Source organism: Amia ocellicauda, chromosome 2, assembly GCF_036373705.1.
Source record: "Amia ocellicauda isolate fAmiCal2 chromosome 2, fAmiCal2.hap1, whole genome shotgun sequence".
Lineage (NCBI taxonomy): Eukaryota > Metazoa > Chordata > Actinopteri > Amiiformes > Amiidae > Amia > Amia ocellicauda.
In genome coordinates this window covers 1,860,444-1,884,022 of record NC_089851.1, presented here as the reverse complement: position 1 = coordinate 1,884,022, position 23,579 = coordinate 1,860,444, and the positions used below count along the sequence as shown (strand labels likewise).

Sequence of the window (23,579 nt, the reverse complement as noted above, 5' to 3'; positions counted from 1 at the left end):
TCACAGTTGACAGACACAGTGAGGGAAAAAAGTATTTGATCCCCTGCTGATTTTGTACGTTTGCCCACTGACAAAGAAATGATCAGTCTATCATTTTAATAGTAGGTCTATTTTAACAGTGAGAGACAGAATAACAACAACAAAATCCAGAAAAACTCATTTCAAAAAAGTTATACATTGATTTGCATGTTAATGAGGGAAATAAGTATTTGACCCCTTCGACTTAGTACTTGGTGGCAAAACCCTTGTTGGCAATCACAGAGGTCAGACGTTTCTTGTAGTTGGCCACCAGGTTTGCACACATCTCAGGAGGGATTGTTAAAATACTGTTAAAATTCACCTACCATTAAAATTATAGACTGATCATTTCTTTGTCAGTGGGCAAACGTACAAAATCAGCAGGGGATCAAATACTTTTTTTCCTCACTGTAAGAGCTTCACATAGGAAATAAAATCTGCCCCAAAACCAAAAGAATGCAGGGTTTTGAAAAGATAGCCATGATCAACAATGTTGAAATCTTTTTCCTGGTCTAGGGAAAACAGACCCACATTTATATTAAAAAGACCAGCAACAGTGAGAACATCTTGAATTAAAAACAAATTATCAAAAATGCAGTGTCCAGGAACACAGTATGTCTGGTCTGTGTGGATTAGAGACTCCATATGAGTGTTCAGGCAGTTCGTTAGAGCTCTAGAAAAGATCTTGTAGTCCGAGCACAACAATGCTACCGGGCGCCAGTTCCTTATATTACAAAGGTCCCCTTTCACCGATCTACGACAACTCAGTGGCAGTTCATGGGCCTGAATGCTCTCCAACAGCACATTGAAAAAGTCTCCCCCCAGCACTGCCCAAAAAGCTTTATATGGCAAGCCATCAAACCCAGGAGACTTCCCATTACTCTGTTGTTGGACAGAGACTGTTGGGTAGAGCTAAGGGGACTGTAAACCTTAGGGGTGGTGCTGGAGTGTGTTCGCTCCTGGGTGTCGGTTAGGACACAGATGACTCAAATGACGACGTAATGTTGACTTTAGTTTAATGGAGTTTAATGGAGAGGCAATTTAGAACAGTACCGGTCCCAGCACAGCACATGGGCAAAGGCACTTAATTATCTTTGACCATCCTGTGAATATCCAGCTGAAGTGATGGATAATTGTATATCTATTTGAATGCATGTGTATGTGTGTGTTTGGTCTACAAAGGAATAAAGATACAATTACTATACATAACACATATAAAACTATAATGCACATTCAATAATCTCCTATTGACACATTATATATATACACTCACCTAAAGGATTATTAGGAACACCTGTTCAATTTCTCATTAATGCAATTATCTAACCAACCAATCACATGGCAGTTGCTTCAATGCATTTAGGGGTGTGGTCCTGGTCAAGACAATCTCCTGAACTCCAAACTGAATGTCTGAATGGGAAAGAAAGGTGATTTAAGCAATTTTGAGCGTGGCATGGTTGTTGGTGCCAGACGGGCCGGTCTGAGTATTTCACAATCTGCTCAGTTACTGGGATTTTCACGCACAACCATTTCTAGGGTTTACAAAGAATGGTGTGAAAAGGGAAAAACATCCAGTATGCGGCAGTCCTGTGGGCGAAAATGCCTTGTTGATGCTAGAGGTCAGAGGAGAATGGGCCGACTGATTCAAGCTGATAGAAGAACAATTTTGTCTGAAATAACCACTCGTTACAACCGAGGTATGCAGCAAAGCATTTGTGAAGCCACAACACGCACAACCTTGAGGCGGATGGGCTACAACAGCAGAAGACCCCACCGGGTACCACTCATCTCCACTACAAATAGGAAAAAGAGGCTACAATTTGCACAAGCTCACCAAAATTGGACAGTTGAAGACTGGAAAAATGTTGCCTGGTCTGATGAGTCTCGATTTCTGTTGAGACATTCAGATGGTAGAGTCAGAATTTGGCGTAAACAGAATGAGAACATGGATCCATCATGCCTTGTTACCACTGTGCAGGCTGGTGGTGGTGGTGTAATGGTGTGGGGGATGTTTTCTTGGCACACTTTAGGCCCCTTAGTGCCAATTGGGCATCGTTTAAATGCCACGGCCTACCTGAGCATTGTTTCTGACCATGTCCATCCCTTTATGACCACCATGTACCCATCCTCTGATGGCTACTTCCAGCAGGATAATGCACCATGTCACAAAGGTCGAATAATTTCAAATTGGTTTCTTGAACATGACAATGAGTTCACTGTACTAAACTGGCCCCCACAGTCACCAGATCTCAACCCAATAGAGCATCTTTGGGATGTGGTGGAACGGGAGCTTCGTGCCCTGGATGTGCATCCCACAAATCTCCATCAACTGCAAGATGCTATCCTATCAATATGGGCCAACATTTCTAAAGAATGCTTTCAGCACCTTGTTGAATCAATGCCACGTAGAATTAAGGCAGTTCTGAAGGCGAAAGGGGGTCAAACACAGTATTAGTATGGTGTTCCTAATAATCCTTTAGGTGAGTGTATATATATATATATATAATTATATCCTAATTAAGTATAAATAAAGTAATTCTACTAGGCGTATAATATTATAAACTTAAGAAGATTAACTAATTGAACATCAAGGGCTGCTGCCGCTAGGAGCCCTGAGTTTAACAGCGCCATCTTCCGACCTTAATGAAACACTAAGGAGACATGAAGGTAAGCAACCTGCCGTTTAGTATCAGGGTCACAGCTGTATGTACAGAACCTGAATATATAAATATATAGCGATATAACAGAAATAGTAACACGTTATCAAGCAAGAAATAATAATAATAATAATAATAATAATAATAATAATAATAATAGCCGGAGTCTGAACGATCGCGCACACATTGCGACACTTAAACAGGCTATCTTTGCGGTGTAATAATCCACCAAATAAACGGAATTACTAACTACATTTTGCATCTACTAGCACATGAACAAGCGCAGAGTGACTCTCAGTCCGTCAGCGACGCGCACCGCTGTGTCTGAACAGATACATGAATGAAACAGGAGCGAGCGGGGCTCTCTCTCTCTCTCTGTCTCTCTGTCTCTCTCTCTCTCTCTCTCTGTCTCTCTCTCTCTCTCCCTCTCTCTCTCTCTCTCTCTGTCTCTCTCTCTCTCTCTCTCTGTCTCTCTGTCTCTCTCTCTCTCTCTGTCTCTCTCTCTCTCTCCCTCTCTCTCTCTCTCTCTGTGTCTCTCTCTCTCTCTCTCTCTCTGTCTCTCTCTCTCTCTCTCTCTCTCTCTCTCTCTCTCTCTGTCTCTCTCTCTCTCTCCCTCTCTCTCTCTCTCCCTCTCTCTCTCTCTCTCCCTCTCTCTCTCTGTCTCTCTCTCTCTCTCTCTCTGTCTCTCTCTCTCTCTCTCTCTCTCTGTCTCTGTCTCTCTCTCTCTCTCTCTGTCTCTCTCTCTCTCTCTCTCGACTCGCGTCACTGAAAGGCGGAGCTACCGCTCTTAAGCAGAATGACGCGAACTATAGCAAATCTGTAGCCTTTTGTACAGAGACTGTAAGTTCCGGTAGAGACAGGGGGATGTCCAAAGCGTGCCTCCTTTTACCTCAATGCCAACTCCGATATTCAGAAAGATGCTGCATTGTACAGTGTAATCAGGACTGCATGTAGCAAGGATGTGGCTGTTATAATGGGGGATTTCAATTTCCCAAACATAGACTGGGAAAGCCCAGTGGGGACTACAGAAGCAGAAATAGAAATGGTTGAGATGGTAAATGACTGCTTTCTAACTCAATTTGTCAGGGAACCAACCAGAGAGAGTGCATGTATTGACTTGATCTTTTCAAATGAACAAGATAGAGTCAGGGGGACACTAGTTAGAGAACCAATGGCAAACTGTGATCACAATATGGTTAGCTTTGAGGCATTCTTTCAAAAAACAAGGCCCAAGTTTAAAACAATGGTCTACAATTTTAGAAAAGCAAACCTTGAAGGTATGAGGCGGCACTTAGAAGAGGTAGACTGGAGCACACTGGATACAGTCAGTTGAAAATGGATGGGTATGTTTTAGCAAACTGAGGACCAAAAAACACTGGCCAAAATGGTTTAATAGAGGTATGCAAAAAATATCAAGAGGAAGAAAATGTTGTATAGCGCATACAAAAGGGATGGAGACTAAACAAAATACATAGACTATGTTCAGCTGCAAAGAGATCTTAAGAAAGGGATCAGGAAAGCAAAGAGCGAAATAGAAAGAAACATAGCTCTTGGAGCTAAAGCTAATGCAAAGAGATTTTTTCAATAGTACAACAGCAAGAGGTCAATAAAGGAGGAAGTGAAACAGATTAAGGGCAAAAATTGAGGTATCTTGGAAAATGAACAAGATGTGGCAAATGTTCTAAATTAGTATTTCACAGAGGTTTTTACAAAAGAAAAGACAGATAACATGCCACAGGTTGACAATCAGTCCAGTCAAACCCTAAGAGAGATCAGGATTAATGAGGAGGAGGTACTAAAGGGACTAGCAGAATTAAAAACAAACAAATCACCTGGGCCAGATGGGATATTTCCAACAGTACTTAAAGAAATAAGGGAAATGATTTATAGGCCGCTAACTCGATTATTCCAAATGACACTTAGAACAGGGGTGTGCCGACTGACTGGAAGACAGCAAATGTCAAACCAATCCACAAGAAAGGGGACAAAACTGAGCCAGGAAATTACAGACCAATCAGTCTCACCTGCATCACCTGTAAAATGTTGGAAAAAATGATTAGACAGAAAATAGAGCAACATCTTAATGAAAACCATATTCTTGGAGATAGTCAACATGGGTTTAGACGAGGCAGATCATGTCTTACTAATTTATTAGAGTTTTTTGAACATGCAACTGCAGCTGTAGATCAGGTGAAAGCATATGATATGATATACTTAGATTTTCAGAAAGCTTTTGATAAGGTTTCACACCAAAGACTGATCCTCAAATTGGAAGCTGTAGGCATTCAGGGTAATGTAAGTAGATGGATTATGAACTGGTTGATGTCTAGGAAACAGAGGGTGTCGATTAGAGGAGTCGCTTCTAACTGGAGTGAGGTTGTTAGTGGAGTTCCACAGGGATCAGTACTAGGGCCTGTGCTTTTTCTAATCTATATTCATGATCTGGACTCTGGGATAGTTAGCAAACTTGTCAAATTTGCAGATGATACTAAAATAGGTGCCTCAGCAGATACAATCTCGGCAGCACAGGCTATTCAAAGGCACTTAGATAATATTCAAAAAAGGCAAACAGGATGGTAGGGTATATTGTCAAAAGTGTAGAATTGAGAACAAGGGCAGTGATGTTCAGACTGTACAATGCACTAGTTAGAGCTCATCTGGATACTGTGGACAGTTCTGGGCTCCACACTTCAAGAAAGATATCGCTGCTCTAGAGGCAGTTCAGAGGAGAGCAACCAGACTTATTCCAGGTCTGAAGGGAAAGTCCTACTGAGAGACTGAGGAACTGAACCTTTTCACCCTGGAACAGAGGAGACTACGTGGGGACTTGATCCAAGTCTTCAAAATCACGAAAGGCATCGACCACATCAAACCAGAGGAGCTTTTCCAGATCAGCAGGGACACACGCACCCGGGACACAAATGGAAATTGGGCTTCAAGGAATTCAAAACAGAAAAGAGGAGACACTTCTTCACACAGAGAGTCTCACAATCTGAACAAACTCCCCAGCGATGTGGTAGACGTTGAATGGCCTGCTCTTGTTTGTAAACTTTCTTATGGTCTTATGTTCTTATTTCTAATATACCTGTCTAAAAGCACTTCCACAGTTCCCCACCCGAGGTCACCATTGCCTCATCCATACTCCTCTATACTGGGTCTCCTCTACCAGCTACCCGCATGCAATTATTCAAACATCACAACAATCACCCTGATTACTTACCACACACATGCTCCCCATCATCCAGGTCATCTTCTTCCCTATTTAACCCCTTCCCTCACTCATCATGAAGTTTTGTATTCTGTATGATTAATCTCTGAACAGTTCCTTTATTTTGATCTCCTGTTTTCCAACTCTGACTTCTCGTGACCTTGACTTCAGGTTTTCCCCTGACGCACTGTTTGAATTATCAACTGACCCTTGCCTGTGACCACAACCATGTCTTGCCTTGCCTGCGTTTGCCCTGCCTTGCTGGTACTTGACCTCTGCTTGTTTTTGACAGCCTCTACCATGCTCCGCACTTGGGTCCCCCGTTGTCCTGTTGTTCTCAGTCCTTTGGACCATGACATTTGGTGTATTTTTGTGGGAAAGCAACCACTTATCCTTAGAGAAGCAAGTTCTTTGAAATATTATAATGGATAGATAACAGTCCACCAGCCATACACTGATCTATTTAATTTAATGTAATTGATGTAAAGAACTCATTACATATTAACAGCCATTGTAAATGTTTTAATACTTTTGTGAATGAACAACTGGCAATTTGGGTTTACGAATTTCAATTTAAACTCCTAACTTTAATATAGCAACAATTATGAAATAACAACACACAAAGTTGTGTTCAGAGCAGGAAATGTAATTACCTTTACACACAATACGAATGTCCATTGTGTGATCGCAGTCATGGTGGCCCCAGGGATCTGAGGCGCACTCCCAGAGAGACGACTCTTTCCCAGAGCACCGCACCCTGTCCAGCCAGATGGGGACATCAGATACAGGGCTTCGGATTCTAAAAACTGCCTGCCTCTCCACAGCCAGTCTGTCTGCAGACCACATGAGCTTCACTGAGACCGAAGCCGTTGCTGCACACTGTTCCCTCTTGCCCTCTGTCATAGACATGCACTCTCCCTGCACAGGAATCGGCTACTGTTGCTATCTCTACTCTTCTGTTCTCTGTGAATAGATGGCAAATATTGTTAAAGAATTCAACATCAAATTCAACTGTCATGTATATGATTTCATTAAGATTTTTTTACCGACACTTTCCAGAGCTTTTCTTCCATCTGAAGATTCTACAAAATAATACATGTGAGTTAGTGTGCTGTCCAAAATGAAATGAAACACATTCTTCAAAATATCTGCACACTTTCAAATTAAAAGACCTTTCACTCTTCTCATGAATTCTGTTTAATAAAACTATGTTTAGACTGATGATAATTATATACTTAAATATATATATTGGGTACATGCACACTCAAGAATATTAATTAACCATGATGTTGTTTGTTGTTGATGTCACCATCTATCAAATTAATCAAAGATAAAACACGTTGCACATAGATAAAAACTAAATATGTATGAAATTGATCATAGAGGTTGTGCTTATATGTTATATAATAGCATCTGACTTTTGAAATAATACACAAAATAATAAAATAATAATCGTATCCTGCTATACATTACTACTATTACTACTATTCATTAATTAGTAATATTTAATTTTTTATTAATGTCCATTCCTTAGCCCCTCAGTCCAGTTATGCTGATGTACCTGCACAGATGACAGCTGCGTCCCACGGGTGCTGGCAGTCCTTGGCCCCCAGGGGCCCGGCCCTGCACTCCCCCAGCTCCGTCTCGTTGCCCAGGCAGCCCACTCTGCTCAGCACTCTGTCCTCAGAGGCATACGTGGGGTGGAGAAGATGGGGCGCCGCCACCGCCGCCCCACAGCCGAGCTGTTGGCAGAGCACCTCTGCGTTGCGCAGGTCCCAGGAGTGACTGCACACAGGGCCCCACTGGCCCTCGAACTGCACCTGCACTCTCCCAGAGCATGGGCTGCTCAGCCTCACCTGCAGACCCCCTGCACAGCAACACACACAGCACAGTGAGGGCCCTGGCTCTGTTTCTCACCCTGACAGCAACACACACAGCACAGTGAGGGCCCTGGCAGCAACAAAGCTATTTACACTTGTCATGATCTAGATTTATTGGTAACACTTTACAATGTGTCTGTTATCGAACATTAACTTATATATTAGTTAACATGAATGAGACCATAACTAATGCATCAACAAGGTATGAACAGTATTTGTTAATGTTAACTAATTAATTAACTGTTGCATGCATTAATGTTTTAGTTTGTATTTCTGAAATTATTTAGTTAACATGAATAAACATTACTAATTTCAAGGATGACTTATTTAGACAACATATTCACAATGAAGATCTGAAAGTCAATCGCCTGGTTGCAATACATTTCCAAACTCCAGTATTATCTTTTTCCCATTCTTGTGTCACAAGCTCTCTGACTTTGATATGTATATCAAAATATATTACTGGAGTTTGGAAAAGTTATGCAAGCAAGCAATCAGCTTTCAGATCTTCACTGGGAAACCATGGACTATAAGTAAAATGTACTGTTTTTTATATTTACATTTAGGATTTAATAAATACTGGCATTAACAACCGTACTGTAGTGATCTGGGACTGGGGGATATATGGTTCTGTATTTGCGTCTGTCTGTGTCTTGTGGGGTGGGGCAGTTCAGGTGTTACACAGTCAAGAGTTATAGTTATATAGTGGGAATGCTAGTTCTGGGGGTTCCCGCACAGCAGTTTAGGCAGAGTTAAAGAGTTGACTGAGAGTGGGAGAGTATAAACTTTTGCAGTGAGGAGCGTTGCTCCAGTCAAGTAATCTGTTCATTAATAAAGTTTAGTTGCATTGAGCACGCAGTTCCTCCAGTTATTCGTGTTATTTGTTATTCGTGACATTAGTGGAACTGTCTCAGCGTTAGTCTCTGTTTTAATGTATTACTTAATACACATTGTTATCTCTGACATCATAAAAAAAAGCTGAAAACGAATATTTAAAAATGAAAATTAAGTTATAACACTACTATAAAAATGTTGTATACAGTTCACACAAACATATACAGAAAATAATATATATATATATATATATATATATATATATATATATATATATATATATATATATGTCATGATTCACCTAGCCTTGCTCTTTGTGCTCCTTGTGCTCCTTGTCATCTCCTAGCTTCTCTCTCTCTCTCTCTCACTCCCAGTCCTGTCTCTCGCTCAGCCTTCTTGTTCCTGACCATCGCCCGTGACCTCGACTATGTCCTTGTCTTGCCTTTTTGTCCTGTCAGCTGCCTCTACGAGAGCTGCACCTGGGTCCTTAGCTCCCATGCCCTGCGGTCCTCCTTGAGAGACCGTGACAATATATATATATATATATATATATATATATATATATATATATATATATATATAATTTCAATACATTATAACACAACGACTGAGCAAAATAATGTAAATATTCTCCATATCATTTAAAAATGTAACTCAATAAATCAATCAATAATTTAATACATATACAGTGGCTCTCAAAAGTATTCACCCCCTTGGACATTTCATTGTGTTACAACATGACATCGGAATGGATTTAATCAGGAGTTTTTGCCACTGATCAACACAGAAAATGTCAATGTAAAAAATATAATCTGCAAATTGTTCTAAATTATTTACAAATACAAAACAGAAAATACTCAAACATTGAGAAGGCGAGAAGGGCACTAGTCAGGGAGGCTACCAAGAGGCTGATGGCAACTCTAAAGGAGTTACAGTCTGTCCATGGCTGAGCTGGGAGACACTTGCAGACTGCAACAATAGCTTGGGTGCTTCAAAAAAGTAGCCTTTCATTGTTGAAAAAAACTCACATCAAATCTCGGCTAGAGTTTGCCAGAAGGCATGTGGGAGACTCTTAGCACTTTTCCACAGACATGGTGCCGGAACCGGTTCCACCGCAAAAAAAACCTGGTTCCCGGAAGGCATGCAGCCGCTTTTGCTGGCACCAAAAACGTTCTGGTCTGGAACCAAGGAACCCGTGACATCAGTGATGAGTACAACTTTAACTACGTATGTATATACAACTTGATAATCACAATGTAGTAAGAGTGCATGGGATACTAATGTCCTAAAAGTGTAATTTAAACACATGAAGAAACACAATTTACATTGTTGTTGCTGCTGTATTCAGCATGTAGAATTGCACAAACACAAACACTGTGCGCTATTGACAATGATGCGCTTTGCACTGTGAGCGAATGACCACACGCCAGCCGAGATACAGGTGGTGACAATGTTGCAGTGTCTGGCAACAGGGAAAATGTTACAATGATTTGGGACCATCATCACAGCCTTCAGTAAGCAGAATTTCCCATCAAACCATAATGCTATTAACATTACGATCGTCCGACAGTTTATTGAATTCCCCACCACTGCGCGCAACGATCCCCAAAACAAGCCGCATTCATAACACTATGTAACACAATTTTTGTTCCTGGGTAGTATTCATATAGTTGTATTTTCTCTTCTGCTTGTCTACATGTGACTTGTGTTTTTTGTCTGTGTTTTCTTCTGTTTTTTGACAACATATGTGTGCTGTGTGTAGATGCTGAATGAGGTGAATTTGGATGGTTAAATAGGTTTCCAAAGCCAGCAGCAAAGCTTGCAAATAAAGGACGTAATCCACCATGGTGGTGATTATTATTGCCGTGTGTTTCTCAACTTCTGTTTCATGCTTGGGCCTTGAGCCCGGACCTCAATTCAATTGAGAATATGTGGAAAGAGTTGAAAATTGCTGTTCACCAAAGATTGAGCTTGAGCAATTTTGGGCAAAACTTTCTGTGTCCAGATGTGCAAAGCTGGTAGAGACTTATCCACATAGACTCATGGCTGTAATTGCAGCCAAAGGTGCCTCTACCAAATACTGACTGAAGGTGTGATTACTTATGCAATCAATTATTTTGGGTTTTGTATTTGTAATTAATTTAGAACAATCTGCAGATTATATTTTTCACTTTGACGTTATAGACATTTTCTATGTTGATCAGTGGCAAAAACTCCTGATTAAATCCATTCTGATTTAATGTCGTAACAAAATAAAATGTGGAAAAGTCCAGGGGGGGTGAATATTTTTGATAGCCACTGTATAATACTAAATGCAATCTAAATCATCTTGAATAATTCTGAAGCCTCACTAAGCGACACAGGAGAAAAAGCTTCGAGTCCATTACACTGGTGTCAGCAGTGGGATGCCGAGCCTGTGTCGGTCCATTCAGGGAGATGAAGAAGCAGCGTGAGGACGCACTCTAACTAGTGGGGCGGTGTAGTTATTCTGAAGTCTTGCTAAGAGGCCTGGGTGCTGCATTGTGGTGTGGGAGATCCGGGTTTAAGTCTTACCGTGGATGGAACCCCGCAGTATTTTCAATTTTGAATTATGCTATAATAAATGTAATATTAATAATAATAAACAAATAATTATAAACCAAGAAGAAAGAAACACGTATTCAAGCTATAAATGATAACAAGTGAAATGCGGTCAATACAGATGCGTTGGAATGAAGGCTTCTGATCTTCAGTTACCACAGATTTTTTTTACTCACCCGAACAATTTACTGTCTTTCTATCTGAAGGTTTTGTGAATCTCGATAATTAATGAGAAACTGTTGCCAATTGTATAAAGACTTTCTAATTACATTAACAGAATGTTGGCATTGCATGCAAACAGTGAAACATTTTAATAATCTGCTTCTCCTCAGTAAATGGAATCAGGTATTAGCAGTGATTGCATTTTTTTTTGTATTGCCCTTAGATGACTCATTATTATTATTATTATTATTATTATTATTATTATTATTATTATTATTATTATTATTATTATTATTATTATTATTATTTATTTCTTAGCAGACACCCTTGTCCAGGGCGACTTACAAATGTATTACTCATGTATTAATATGCTGTACTGTTGCTTTCATGCAGTGTTGGAAATCTATTTGTAAATTAAGAATGAGGTGCTATTGGTGCAAGTCAGAACAATATGGACATTTGCCAATTTCATCATAAATCAAACAAACAAAAAACTAAACAGTTTTTTGAGACACAATGATGTTTTCAACAGATTTAGACTGAAAACTGAAAACAGAAAATAGCCCTGATTAAATATGACAAAACTGAGCAACAAACAAAATAAATAAATGCACATATTGCTACAACTTCAGTGCTTTTCAAAGAGTGCATTATGTGTAGGGTAAATATATCCGAAATTTTCAATAACAAATTGATCAATAATGCTGCCTGGAGGGAAGGTTATCATTAGTCTGGGGCCTAGTCCGGGGACCTCCAGAGATTTATTTTCTCCTACATGCCATCCATAGGAGTTTATTTAATGCTGGTTTACATTATTTTAGTTAATTGCAACTGTTAAACGTCTATTTGTATGTATTTAATTTATTTAATGAATGGATTATTTTTATTTTGCTGTATGTTTACCACTCTGTAAAGCACTCTGTGGTTTCCCTGCGAAGGCCGCTAAACAAATAAAAATGTATTGATTGTTTGATTGAATAATGGCACATTCATTTGTTTACAATATTTATATGACTCACATATTGAATCATTATTATACCTAATCCTATGTAACAATTAAAAACATCCAATGAAAAATATTCATATAATGTATAATGTATAATATAATGTATTTTTTAATTTGTGTATTTTAACTGTATGTTCAACTCATGAATTAAAAAGTCTTTAAAATAACTGTAGGAGGAATGAACACAGTCAGATTATATTTCAGTTGTTTTGCTCTTTTAACCTGTAAGTTGCCCTGGACAAGAGTGTCTTGCTTATTGTTCATACGGAGTTCATACATTCTGCATGTAAATTAAAAAGTAACACTGTCGATCAATAACCACGCACTAAATAGGGCAATTAGGCTCATTGCACCATATCAAGACTTTCAGTTGTTAATTGAGATGCACTGGTGTCTCACAGATACTGACTGTAACCTCAAAGCAGAGAAAAGAAGCTGCAGAAAACAGCACAAACAGAAGATCTAACTTTAATGCACACGAATTTCACAGAATTAGTTTTAATGAGGAAACGTCAATTCAATGGAGGATTTAAAAACCTACAAATAATGTTCACTCAACAAAACTACAAAATTCACTTGTTTCTGAGATCCCCATCATTTCACATTGTATATACAAAATAATAATACAAAAAAACATAATATCATTAAAGTAGAAATAAGCTATGGTATGATATAAATGTCTGGAAACATATAGTCAATATATGTTAATTAACACATAATCTTTTCCCAATTTCCCAGTATTCATAAACAAACATAATAAGTGCAGTAATGAGGCAGCAGTTTCAGTGTCAATGTCTCACTGAAAACATGAGGAAAACTGGAACACAGTTTGAAGCCGAGGAGCAGATTTACTTGACAACATGGATTTAATTATGTTGAAGATTGTGTGAGTTCAGCCTATGATAATTAGATGAAATGTATATCAGCTAACTGATTGATTTTTGATTAACTGATTACTAAGCAACCTTACATTTTGTTTGAACATTTTGTGACATGTGCCATGTATTTATTTTTTACAACCTCGTCTCTTCCTTCACTTGGATATCACAGCTCTTGTATTATCTTTGAATACAATATATACCTATATTTACTTTAATGCTGTTCGTTTTTTTTTTTATTAATGTAATTTAAATACATTTAAAGACTCAGACAAGCAGAACAATGTAATGAACTGAAACAGAAGGTCCTTACTTGTGAGATGAACAGAAGAAGCCACATTTCGCTGATCTGTGTGAAGAGTAATCAATAATCACGCGCTGACATCTCTCAGTCTCTGCTGTGTCTAACAGCTCACAGCGACGGGGTGGGCAAGATACACAGCGGCTGTGTGTGTCGGGGCCAAGAGCCTTGTTTGGTAAAGATCAGGTACAGGCCGGGTTCATAGGAGCCAATTACAATGTGCAGCGCTCAGTGTGACCTTATATGAAAGACACCGAGAGGTGCAGGTGCAGGGAGCAGAGCTGGCTGGCTTTCTGGGAGGAGCTGCTGTTTTACAGCAGGAGCCCCTCACTGCTGCTGGTTCGAGCGGGACTGGGGTGAAGATTAGGGATGTCTTCACTGAGAACTGTGTTGATTTCGGTTCAGTTTGGGTGTAAGTACTAAGTAATTACTTATGTTCTTACAGTGTTTTAACATTGTAGTTATGAATAGTTATAATGCAGGTAATGTGTAATTAGATATGCTTTTGTGTTAATATTTGCAGTGCTGTTCTCTTGGTAATTGTGTTTGCCTTCCTAACACCCAGTATTGCTTGTCATTATTTTCCCAAATTACATTTCATAACAGATTATTATTATTATTTCACTTCCTCCTTTATTGACCTCTTGCTGTTGTAGTCTTGAAAGAAGCTCTTTGCATTAGTTTTAGCTCCAAGAGCTATGTGTCTTTCTATTTTCCTCTTTGCTTTCCTGATCCCTTTCTTTAGATCTCTTTGCAGCTCAACATATTCTTGAGCTGCAAAGAGATCTTAAGAAAGTGATCTTTAAATGATTTAGAGAAATCTCAAAATATTTTAAGATGTCTTTAAATTAATTAAATATATATTTAAACGAATTAAAGATATATCTAAATGATAATGTGGCTTGCCATAAGGGTCTGAACCTGCAATCCTTGGGGAGGTCTATATCAGATGGGATCCTGGCTGTTTTCATTTTAACAACTTGGCACAGGCCTGTTATGAATGTGATGCCCTTGTGTAGTCTATATTATCATTGACTGTAAGCATTTCTCACATTGTCGTTTGATTCGTCCTCCTGCAGCTGAAGCTGCCTGTGTGAGAGGCTCACTCAGCGGCTCTTCAGATTCAGGCTCAGGATCGCCATGCCTGATCAGAGAGCTCAGGGTGCCTGTGTGATGTACAGAGCTGCGTACAGGACTGCGCTGCTGAGGCGCAGTCACTCCCGGGACCCCAGGCAGCTCCTCTGTGCGCAGTGAGAGCTTCCTGTCAGAGACAATCTGGGACTCCAGCACCTGCTTCAGCACCCAGAGCTCACGGAGCTCAGAGATGGAGGGAATAGACAGGGGTGCGCTGCTGTACTGAGCTGCACTGTGTGTTTGTGTATAGACAACACTGTGGAGTAGTGTTTAGGGCTCTGGACTCATCATTCGTGGGTTCAAATCCTGCGTGGGGCAATGCTGTTGTACCCTTGAGCAAGATTCACTTAGATTGCTTCAGTAAAATGCCCAGCTGTATAAATGGGTACAATGGTACAAAGATAAGAGCATCTGCTAAATGACAAATAATGTAATGTGTATGTGTGTGATTTTCGTGTCTGTATATCTCTATGTGTGTGTGTGTGTGTCAATTAGCCACAGAGAGCAGCAGAAGAACAAAGAGACAGAAAAGACAATAGGGAAACTTATCTTCTTTTTATTAAGGATGAAATTCACTGTTTACATTAATTGAGTAAAATATCATCTCAAACAGAGGGTTGTTGAATCAATAAATCAAATACTGATGAAGCAAAGTTTGATATCAAGCTGTATTACTGAGTGTAAGATAATGATAGTCAGACCTGAACACATCCATTAAGGTACCAGGACTCTGAGGGCCACACGTCTGTGCTGCAGATTAAGTTTGTTCAAAAGTCTCTAAAGGCCCTATGAAGAGCGGAGGCCGGGATGTTGATTGGTTCTTCGGGACTGAGAGCAGGACGCACCTCTTCACACACAGACTGAACTGGGACTCACTGGTCAGCGACTGGAAACACAACAGTGGGACACTCGGCTCCTCTGGTTTGTCATCTGTCTCACACTCATGTTCTTGTTTCAGTTTGGATTTCATTACTGCTGTTACTGCAGGTGGTGATGATATTGTAGAGCAGCTTGTTGCTGGTCAGGTCACACTTTCAGAGCTCTTGGTCTCTGTCCAGGAACAGGACAGTCACTAGAAAGTCCTATCATATTTATATGAGTTTAATTGCTGTAAACCTCAGAGCTCAGGCAGGTGTTATTGACACCAAGATACAGAGCTGCTCCAGGTCACTGGTACTGAGGATTCACACAGACAATATCATCAGATGCTTTTACACACAGCCGAGGCCTTGCTGAAGGGATGTAACACATGGAAAATTGAAAACACAGGATATAATAATAAATCTTAGCAAAAGAAAGCTTTTTAGCAACACAGAATACAGAGAAACCCCAAGGAGATACATTCACAAAGAAACATTCATTATTAAAGTATTTTGAAAAAGTAATATAAATCTAATGGTCAGATTTCAATATTTAGAAAATCTGATCTGTCCTGAGAATGTGATCCCTGTTGCAGGACTCAGCGATGTCCCTCTGCCCCTGTATCTCACACAGCCTCCGGCACAGAGGAGACAGAGAGAGACTGGCCAGCATTCAGGGCCCTGCAGAGAGTGAGAGAGAGAGAGAGAGAGAGGGAGAGAGGAATATGAGCTCCTAAAAAACATTTGTTTTTATACATAAGCGGGTTTAATTTGTGATTTTGTTGATCCTCAACTGATCAACACTGTAAATAGTTCAGATGTTTTCATTCTTGTAGAGACTTGGTGCTGTGCAGATATGTCTACACATTGTCCCAATGGATACAGGGAGCTGATTGTGCCCTCCTATAAAAAACCCAAAGTCAGGTGTGGCAGGGCCTCGGGGGGGATTATCGTGTGGTACAGGGAGGAGCTCCGAGCAGCCCTATGCCCAGTACAGAGAGGAGACACACACCTGTGGATGAAAATCAGAAAAGACACCCTATAAAATAACACAGATATACAGTGAGGGAAAAAAGTATTTGATCCCCTGCTGATTTTGTACGTTTGCCAACTGACAAAGAAATGATCAGTCTATAATTTTAATGGTAGGTGTATTTTAACAATGAGAGACAGAATAACAACAACAAAATCCAGAAAAACATGCAAATCAATTTATAACTTGTGTTTTTCTGGATTGTTTTGTTGTTATTCTGTCTCTCACTGTTAAAATACACCTACCATTAAAATTATAGACTGATAATTTCTTTGTCAGTGGGAAAACGTACAAAATCAGCAGGGGATCAAATACTTTTTTCCCCTCACTGTATACCTATGTGCAATTTATATGCCACCCGCAGACTCCCCCTACTATAATGAGGAAGGCTTTCAAGAGCTTCAAAAAGAAATCTGCCACTTCCAGACCCTGGGCTCTGTACTGCTGTGAGGCGATCTCAATGCCAGGACTGGCAGAGAGATGGACTACATCAATACAGAGGGGAACACACACCTGTTCGGAGACTCCCCGCTGTGCCACACACACACCTCCACACTGACACAGCCACGACAGCGTGGTAAACAAGAGCGGGAAGCAGGTAGTGCGCCTATGTAAACGCCTGGGTCTATATATCATCAATGGCAGGACCAGGGGGGACTCTCTGGGGACATTCACATACTGCTCGGCTCTGGGCAGCAGTGTGGTGGACTACGCCATAACTGACCTGGACCCACAAGCCATCAATGTGTTTATAGTCAGACAACAATCTCCACTATCAGACCACAGCCAAATAACACTTTACCTCAGCGCAGCCACAAATCAGAGCCAAACTTCCCACAAAACTGGTCTCCCTGCCCCCCAGTTACAGATGGTCAGAGCCCAGCACAGAGAACTACACAAGAGCCCTGAATAGTGATGAGATTGAAAACATGTTAGACAGATATCAATCCTCACACTATCAAATAAACCAAAACGGAATAAACTCAGCCACCAAAACATTGAATGAAATATTTGAAAGACTGGCTTTAAAATCAAACATTAAAACAATTAAAAACCAAAATATAAAATCGTCTAAAAGAAAAAAAGAACAGTGGTTTGACCAGGAGTGTGAAACTTCCAGGAAACACCCGAGACATCTCTCCAACACTAAACACAGAGAGCCCGACAACCAGGAGGCTCGCCTCAGCTACTGCCAGGCCCTGCGGCACTACAAGCAACTCCTCAGGAAGAAAAAAGACCACTATATGGGCAGAAAACTGACAGAGATCGAAGAGGCTATTGACCAAAACTCTTTCTGGGAACTATACAAAAAAATAAATACCCCAAAAACAAAAAATGAAATACCAATTCAAAATGGAGAAATCTGGAAAACACACTTTGAAAAACTTTACCAAAATTTTGAAAACAATCCAAACCCAGAACAGGTTAAAATATTAAAAAACCTAAATAAATTGGAAGAAATCATTAAGAATACTCAAAATCCCTTAGATAACCCAATTACAATACAGGAACTAAAACATCAACTCAAAATCCTCAAACCCAGGAAAGCCAGCGGCCCCGACAGCATCAGCCCTGAGATGCTGAAGCACAGCAGCCCGCAGCTGCAGGAGGCTCTGCTCAAACTCTTTAACCTGGTGCTGAGAGCCGGGTGTTTCCCTGAGGTCGGGAATCAAGGATTGATCACCCCGATTTTTAAAAGTGGAGACAAATTAGACCCCAATAACTACCGGGGCATCTGTGTGAGCAGTAACCTGGGGAAGGTGTTCTGCAGTATCATCAACGCCCGGATACTGGCCTTCCTTACCGAGCACAGTGTCCTGAGTAAGAGTCAGATTGGCTTCCTACCAAAACACCGCACAACCGATCATATTTACACCCTACACACCCTCATAAATAAATATACCCAAAACAATAAAGGAAAAATATTTGCCTGTTTTGTAGACTTTAGGAAGGCATTTGACTCAATCTGGCACAAAGGATTATTTTATAAACTTCTACAGAGTGGTGTAGGGGGTAAAGTTTATGACATCATTAAATCAATGTATTCTGAAAACAAATGCGGATTTAAAATTGGCAACTCAAGAACAGAGTTCTTCACTCAGGGGCGGGGAGTGAGACAGGGCTGCAGCCTGAGTCCAACACTGTTCAACATCTACATCAACGAGTTGGCCACAGTGTTGGAGCAGTCTGACGCCCCCGGTCTCACTCTCCACGACACAGAGATCAAGTTCCTTCTTCAGGGCTTCAGCAGAACCTGGCGCTGCTAGAGCAGTACTGTCAGAAATGGGCCCTGGCAGTCAATCTGGACAAGACCAGAGTTATGGTTTTCCAGAAAAAAGCCCGATCTCAGGGAAACAGGTACCGCTTCACTCTGGGCAGCACTGTATTAGAGCACTGCACCAGATACAACTACCTTGGCCTGACCATCAGTGCGTCAGGGAGCTTCAGCCTGGCTATAAACGCATTAAAAGACAAGGCACGCCGGACACTTTATGCCATAAAGACACGATTTGGGAAAACAACAATACCAATAACTATTTGGATTAAAATATTCAACTCCATCATCCAACCAATCCTGCTATATGGGAGCGAAGTGTGGGGTCCCCTCATGAACCTCAATAACAAAAATTGGGACAAAAGCCCCACGGAAATATTCCACCTAGAATTTATTAAAAACATCTTACACGTACACAGAAACGCCCCCAACATCGCCTGCAGAGCCGAATTAGGACTCTTCCCTCTGCACATAGCCATACAAAAAAGAGCAGCCAAGTTCTGGCTGCACCTAAACACAGCAGAGACCCAGTCCTACCAATACAAGGCCCTACTGAGCAACCACCTCTCCCCAGATAAGGACCCCTTGGCCGGCTGGCTCTGAGGCTCACAGAGCCCGGTCACACAGAGCCCGAACACACAACGACCAAAACAACAACAATTGGGAAAATTGACATGTACCTGAAAAGCAAATACACAAAAGAATGGAGATACGAATTAGAATTACAAAACAAATTGGAATGCTACCAGGCCCTGAATAGAAACATTACATTGGCTGAATACTTAAAAATCCAAAATATAAAAGAGAGACAAAATCTAACTAAATACAGGCTCAGTGACCACAGCCTCGCCATTGAAAAAGGCCGCTACAGAAAATTCTGGGTGGCCAGAGAAGAGAAGCTGTGCAGCCAGTGTGACCTGGGGGAGGTCGAAACAGAGGCGCATTTCCTGCTGTCCTGCCCTAAATACACAAAAATCAGGGAGACATACTTTACAATATTCAAAATGCAAATCCCAGAGTTCAGCATGATCCCCGATTGCTGCAAACTCCCCGTCCTGCTGGGAGAGGAGGAGCGCACTGCCATCTTAGCAGCGCAATATGTGTCCACCTGCCACAGCCTGCGAGCCTGTGGGGCTCCATTTGCAAAAAAAACTGTGATTTTTGTGTTGTCATGACACAAATTTTGATACAAACAACAAATATGGTTTAAATTCTACTTTATTTCAATGTGTACGATATTTGTTCCACTAAATCTTGTATTGCTATGTTTTGTTTTGTTTAATAGAACATTTGTATCTGCTTTGGCAATATTGTGATAGATCATGCCAATAAAGCACCTTTGAATTTGAATTTGAATTTGAGAGAGAGAGAGGGAGAGGCAGGTCAGAGAGTGGGTGGGGGTCAAAGAGCAGGTGCTGGGCTGCTCTACAAACAGTCTTGCTCCAGACATGCTAAACTATGAGACACTTTACCTGCCGCTGTGTCCTCCTCTTCCAGGTAGTTTCCAATATCATCATACAGAGAAATACCTGCAGAGCATGTCAGAGATGAACAAACACACAGAGAGCATGTCAGAGATGAACAAACACACAGAGAGCATGTCAGAGCTGAACAAACACACAGAGATCATGTCAGAGATGAACAAACACACAGAGATCATGTCAGAGATTAACAAATACACAGAGATCATGCTGTAAATAGCTCAAGTGGTGAAAGTCACAGTTTTATTATCCAGGATCAGCAGGATTTTTCTAACTTCTAATTTAGAGGAAGATTTCAGAAAATATAATTATGTATCGCTTTGTCAGATACAAATCATTTTTAATCACATCTGTGCTGTCACCCTAGTTTATGAAAAGACAAGCAGAAATGTTCAGATTGTTATATTCCTGATGAAAATCTCGTTATCAGTCTTACTTGATTATAACAACTTCTCTACATCCTTAATAATCATGAAATCATGTTCAATATTGCAGTGACTCTCTATCCTGCCGACAGACAGCCAGAGCCAGCAGACCTGTTTCATTGGCACAGTGCTTCTCTTCAGGATCCGGTGCCTCCAGGCCGCACGCTGAGCCCTGAGAGCTTTTCCCCTGTGAGGCCGCAGCTCCGCCTCCTATTGCAGCAGAGACAGACACGTGTCAATGCCTGAGGACACCTAAGACCACCCACAGAGCAGCAGCCCCCTCACACAGAAGCCCTGGTCTCTGTGGATCGAGCCGCTGCTCACCTGGACCCGGAGCGCTCCTCCCTGAGAGGCCTCTCTGCCCGAGTCCGTTAATTAGCACATTGCTCTGGACTGGCGTCCCACAGGAAATCATTTCACACGGGTTAAATGCTGCACGGCCGAGCTTCTATCTTTTACAATGACTGCAGCTGATTGTACTGACGCTGACTGTGTAACGAAGCTCTGATTGTCAGCGTTTAAAGCCAAGAAAGAGTCAGGACAGCGAGTGGAAACAGTAGAGATGCTACAGACCTTGAGATATAAACCAGGAGAAAAGAGTCAAAATTAAACTGACCAGTGGTATGGCACAGGACCTAGGGGGCTAGGTGTGTGATGAGATCTCATGCCAGGAGATCTCGCAATATGAAAACATGACGATATTTCTCGTCGAGATGAAAAGCTGTCTCACGATATCAGCATGAAGGAGTGTGAGGGTGAAATTAGCACAGAAGAGGCCCCACCTCTTTTAAATCGTTTGTGTGGCAGCATTTTGGGTACCCGGTAAAACAACAAATGGTGACAGAGTGACAGACAAGACACGAACAATATGTAAGCACTGTAAGAAAATAGTGCCGTACACCACGGCTAACACGAGCACTATGCAAAGACACCTACAGAACCACCACAGCTCTCAACTAAAATCAACCGTGCCTGTGAAGAAAACACTGAAAGGCCAGACAACACTGACAAATTCCTTTGCATATCAACTTCTACAGTCAAGTGCTAGAGCCATGGCAATAACAAGAGATATCAGCGTTTTCATTGCAGCTGATATGAGGCCATTTTCCATGGTGGAAAATCTGGGATTTTGGCAATTCCTCCACACAGTGGAACCGAAGTACACCATCCCGTCACATGTGCGCATTTTACTCGCATGGTGGTCCCAAACCTCTACAAAGAGTCCAAGGCCAAGGTTGTACAGACCCTGAAAGAGGCAGAAAGCATTGCCATAACAACCGACGGTTGGACGGGGTACGCAGAGCTACAGTATATCATAATTACAGCCCACACAATCAACAGTGACTGGGAAATGGTATATGTTGTACTGCAGACTCGCCCACTTTTCGAGTCCCACACAGGGGCAAACATAGCCGAAGTTTTACAAGCAGCTGTCACTGATTGGGAGCTTAAAAGGCCAAACCATGGCATCGCTATTGTGACTGCTAATGCGCGTAATATGGAAATGGCTGTGCGTGAGGCAGGATTGGAGCCGCACATTAGGTGCTTTGTGCACACGATAAACCTTGCTACCCAGGCTAGCCTCCGTGTAGTGCGCGTCACTCTTTTGCTCGGGTGGGTGAGATGTGTGGCTGCTTTTTTTCCATCGGAGTTCAACAGCTACCACGGTGTTGATGTCCAAGCAGAAGGTGCTACAACTGCCATCACACAAGTTAATCAGGGAAGTTACCATGCGATGGAACAGCACCTTGGATATGCTGGATCGTTACCTGGAGCAGCAAGCCGCCATAGCAGCAGCTCTCACCAGCCCAGAAACGCCCGAAACACAGTTGACAGCTGCAATATCATTGATGCCGAAGACCTTGTGAAGCTGCTGAATCCTTTGAAGACAGCCACCACAGTCTTATGTGAGGAGAAGAGCCACCACTGTGGCCGACACAAAGAGAGCAATCCTCAGTAATATTTTGGGCAGATACAACGGGGATGCATACAACTATCTGCTGGAGAGCACAGCACTGGACCCAAGGTTCCAGACTCTACCACAGCTAGACCATAACCAGAGCGCGGCCATCTTCCTGGGGGTACAGAAAAAGGCGAAACAGTTGCAGCAAAATCAGGTATAAATCAATTTAAATTGCTTTCCTCCTTTTGAGTGTGTGTGTGTGTGTGTGTGTGTGTGTGTGTGTATGCATGTGGGTAACAATGTTTTCTACCTACTCAATTTATGTACCAACTTTTTTAATGGATTCATGCAGTGTGTGTGTGTGTGTGTGTGTGTGTGTGTGTGTGTGTTAGTAACATGAGAGCATCAGAGTGAGTGTGTGTGTGTTGAGAGTGAGAGCGGGCTCTTTGCTGCTTATTAAGGTTAACGTCAGTGTTTCTGCTGTTCAAAGACCACAGCTGAGGAGAGTGAGGAGAGGGGAGAAGAGGCAGCAGGTGGAGCTCACTATCCCACACATGGAGGAGAGGGGGCTCTGGGAGCTGAGCCAGAAGTGACAGAACCTGCTTCCAAGAAGACGGCGCTTGAGGTTCTGCTAGGGGACTCTTTCTCTACTGAGCCAGAACAGTCCAACAGAGGGATCAAGTGGGAAATTGAACTCTACAGAAGAGAGGCCTCTATCCCACTCAGTAGCTGCCCTCTGCAGTGGTGGAGAGAAAACTTCTCTCAACATCCTTTGCTGTCTCCACTTACCAGAGCATACCTTTCCATCCCTGATACCTCTGTTCCAAGTCTTTCAACTGCAGGAGACATAGTTACTGCCAAAAGGTATCAACTGCTGCCAGAAAACGTAGACATGCTTATATTCTTGAAATAGAACATAACCATATCTTAGGCTCTGTATCATG

General features: G+C 41.5%; 1 protein-coding gene across 1 annotated transcript in view; it reads right to left on the bottom strand.

The window, feature by feature from the left end:
- Positions 1-7,430: 7,430 nt before the first annotated feature.
- The window catches only part of LOC136712087 (scavenger receptor cysteine-rich type 1 protein M130-like), a 50,137-nt gene continuing 33,988 nt past the window's right edge, over positions 7,431-23,579 (bottom strand). Inside the window, exons 14-16 of the mRNA XM_066688695.1 lie at positions 20,844-20,942; positions 20,299-20,355; positions 7,431-7,750 (exon numbers count right to left, since the gene is read on the bottom strand). Of these exons, the coding sequence (XP_066544792.1) occupies positions 7,431-7,750; positions 20,299-20,355; positions 20,844-20,942 (476 nt within the window). The remainder of the gene's footprint in view (positions 7,751-20,298; positions 20,356-20,843; positions 20,943-23,579) is intronic.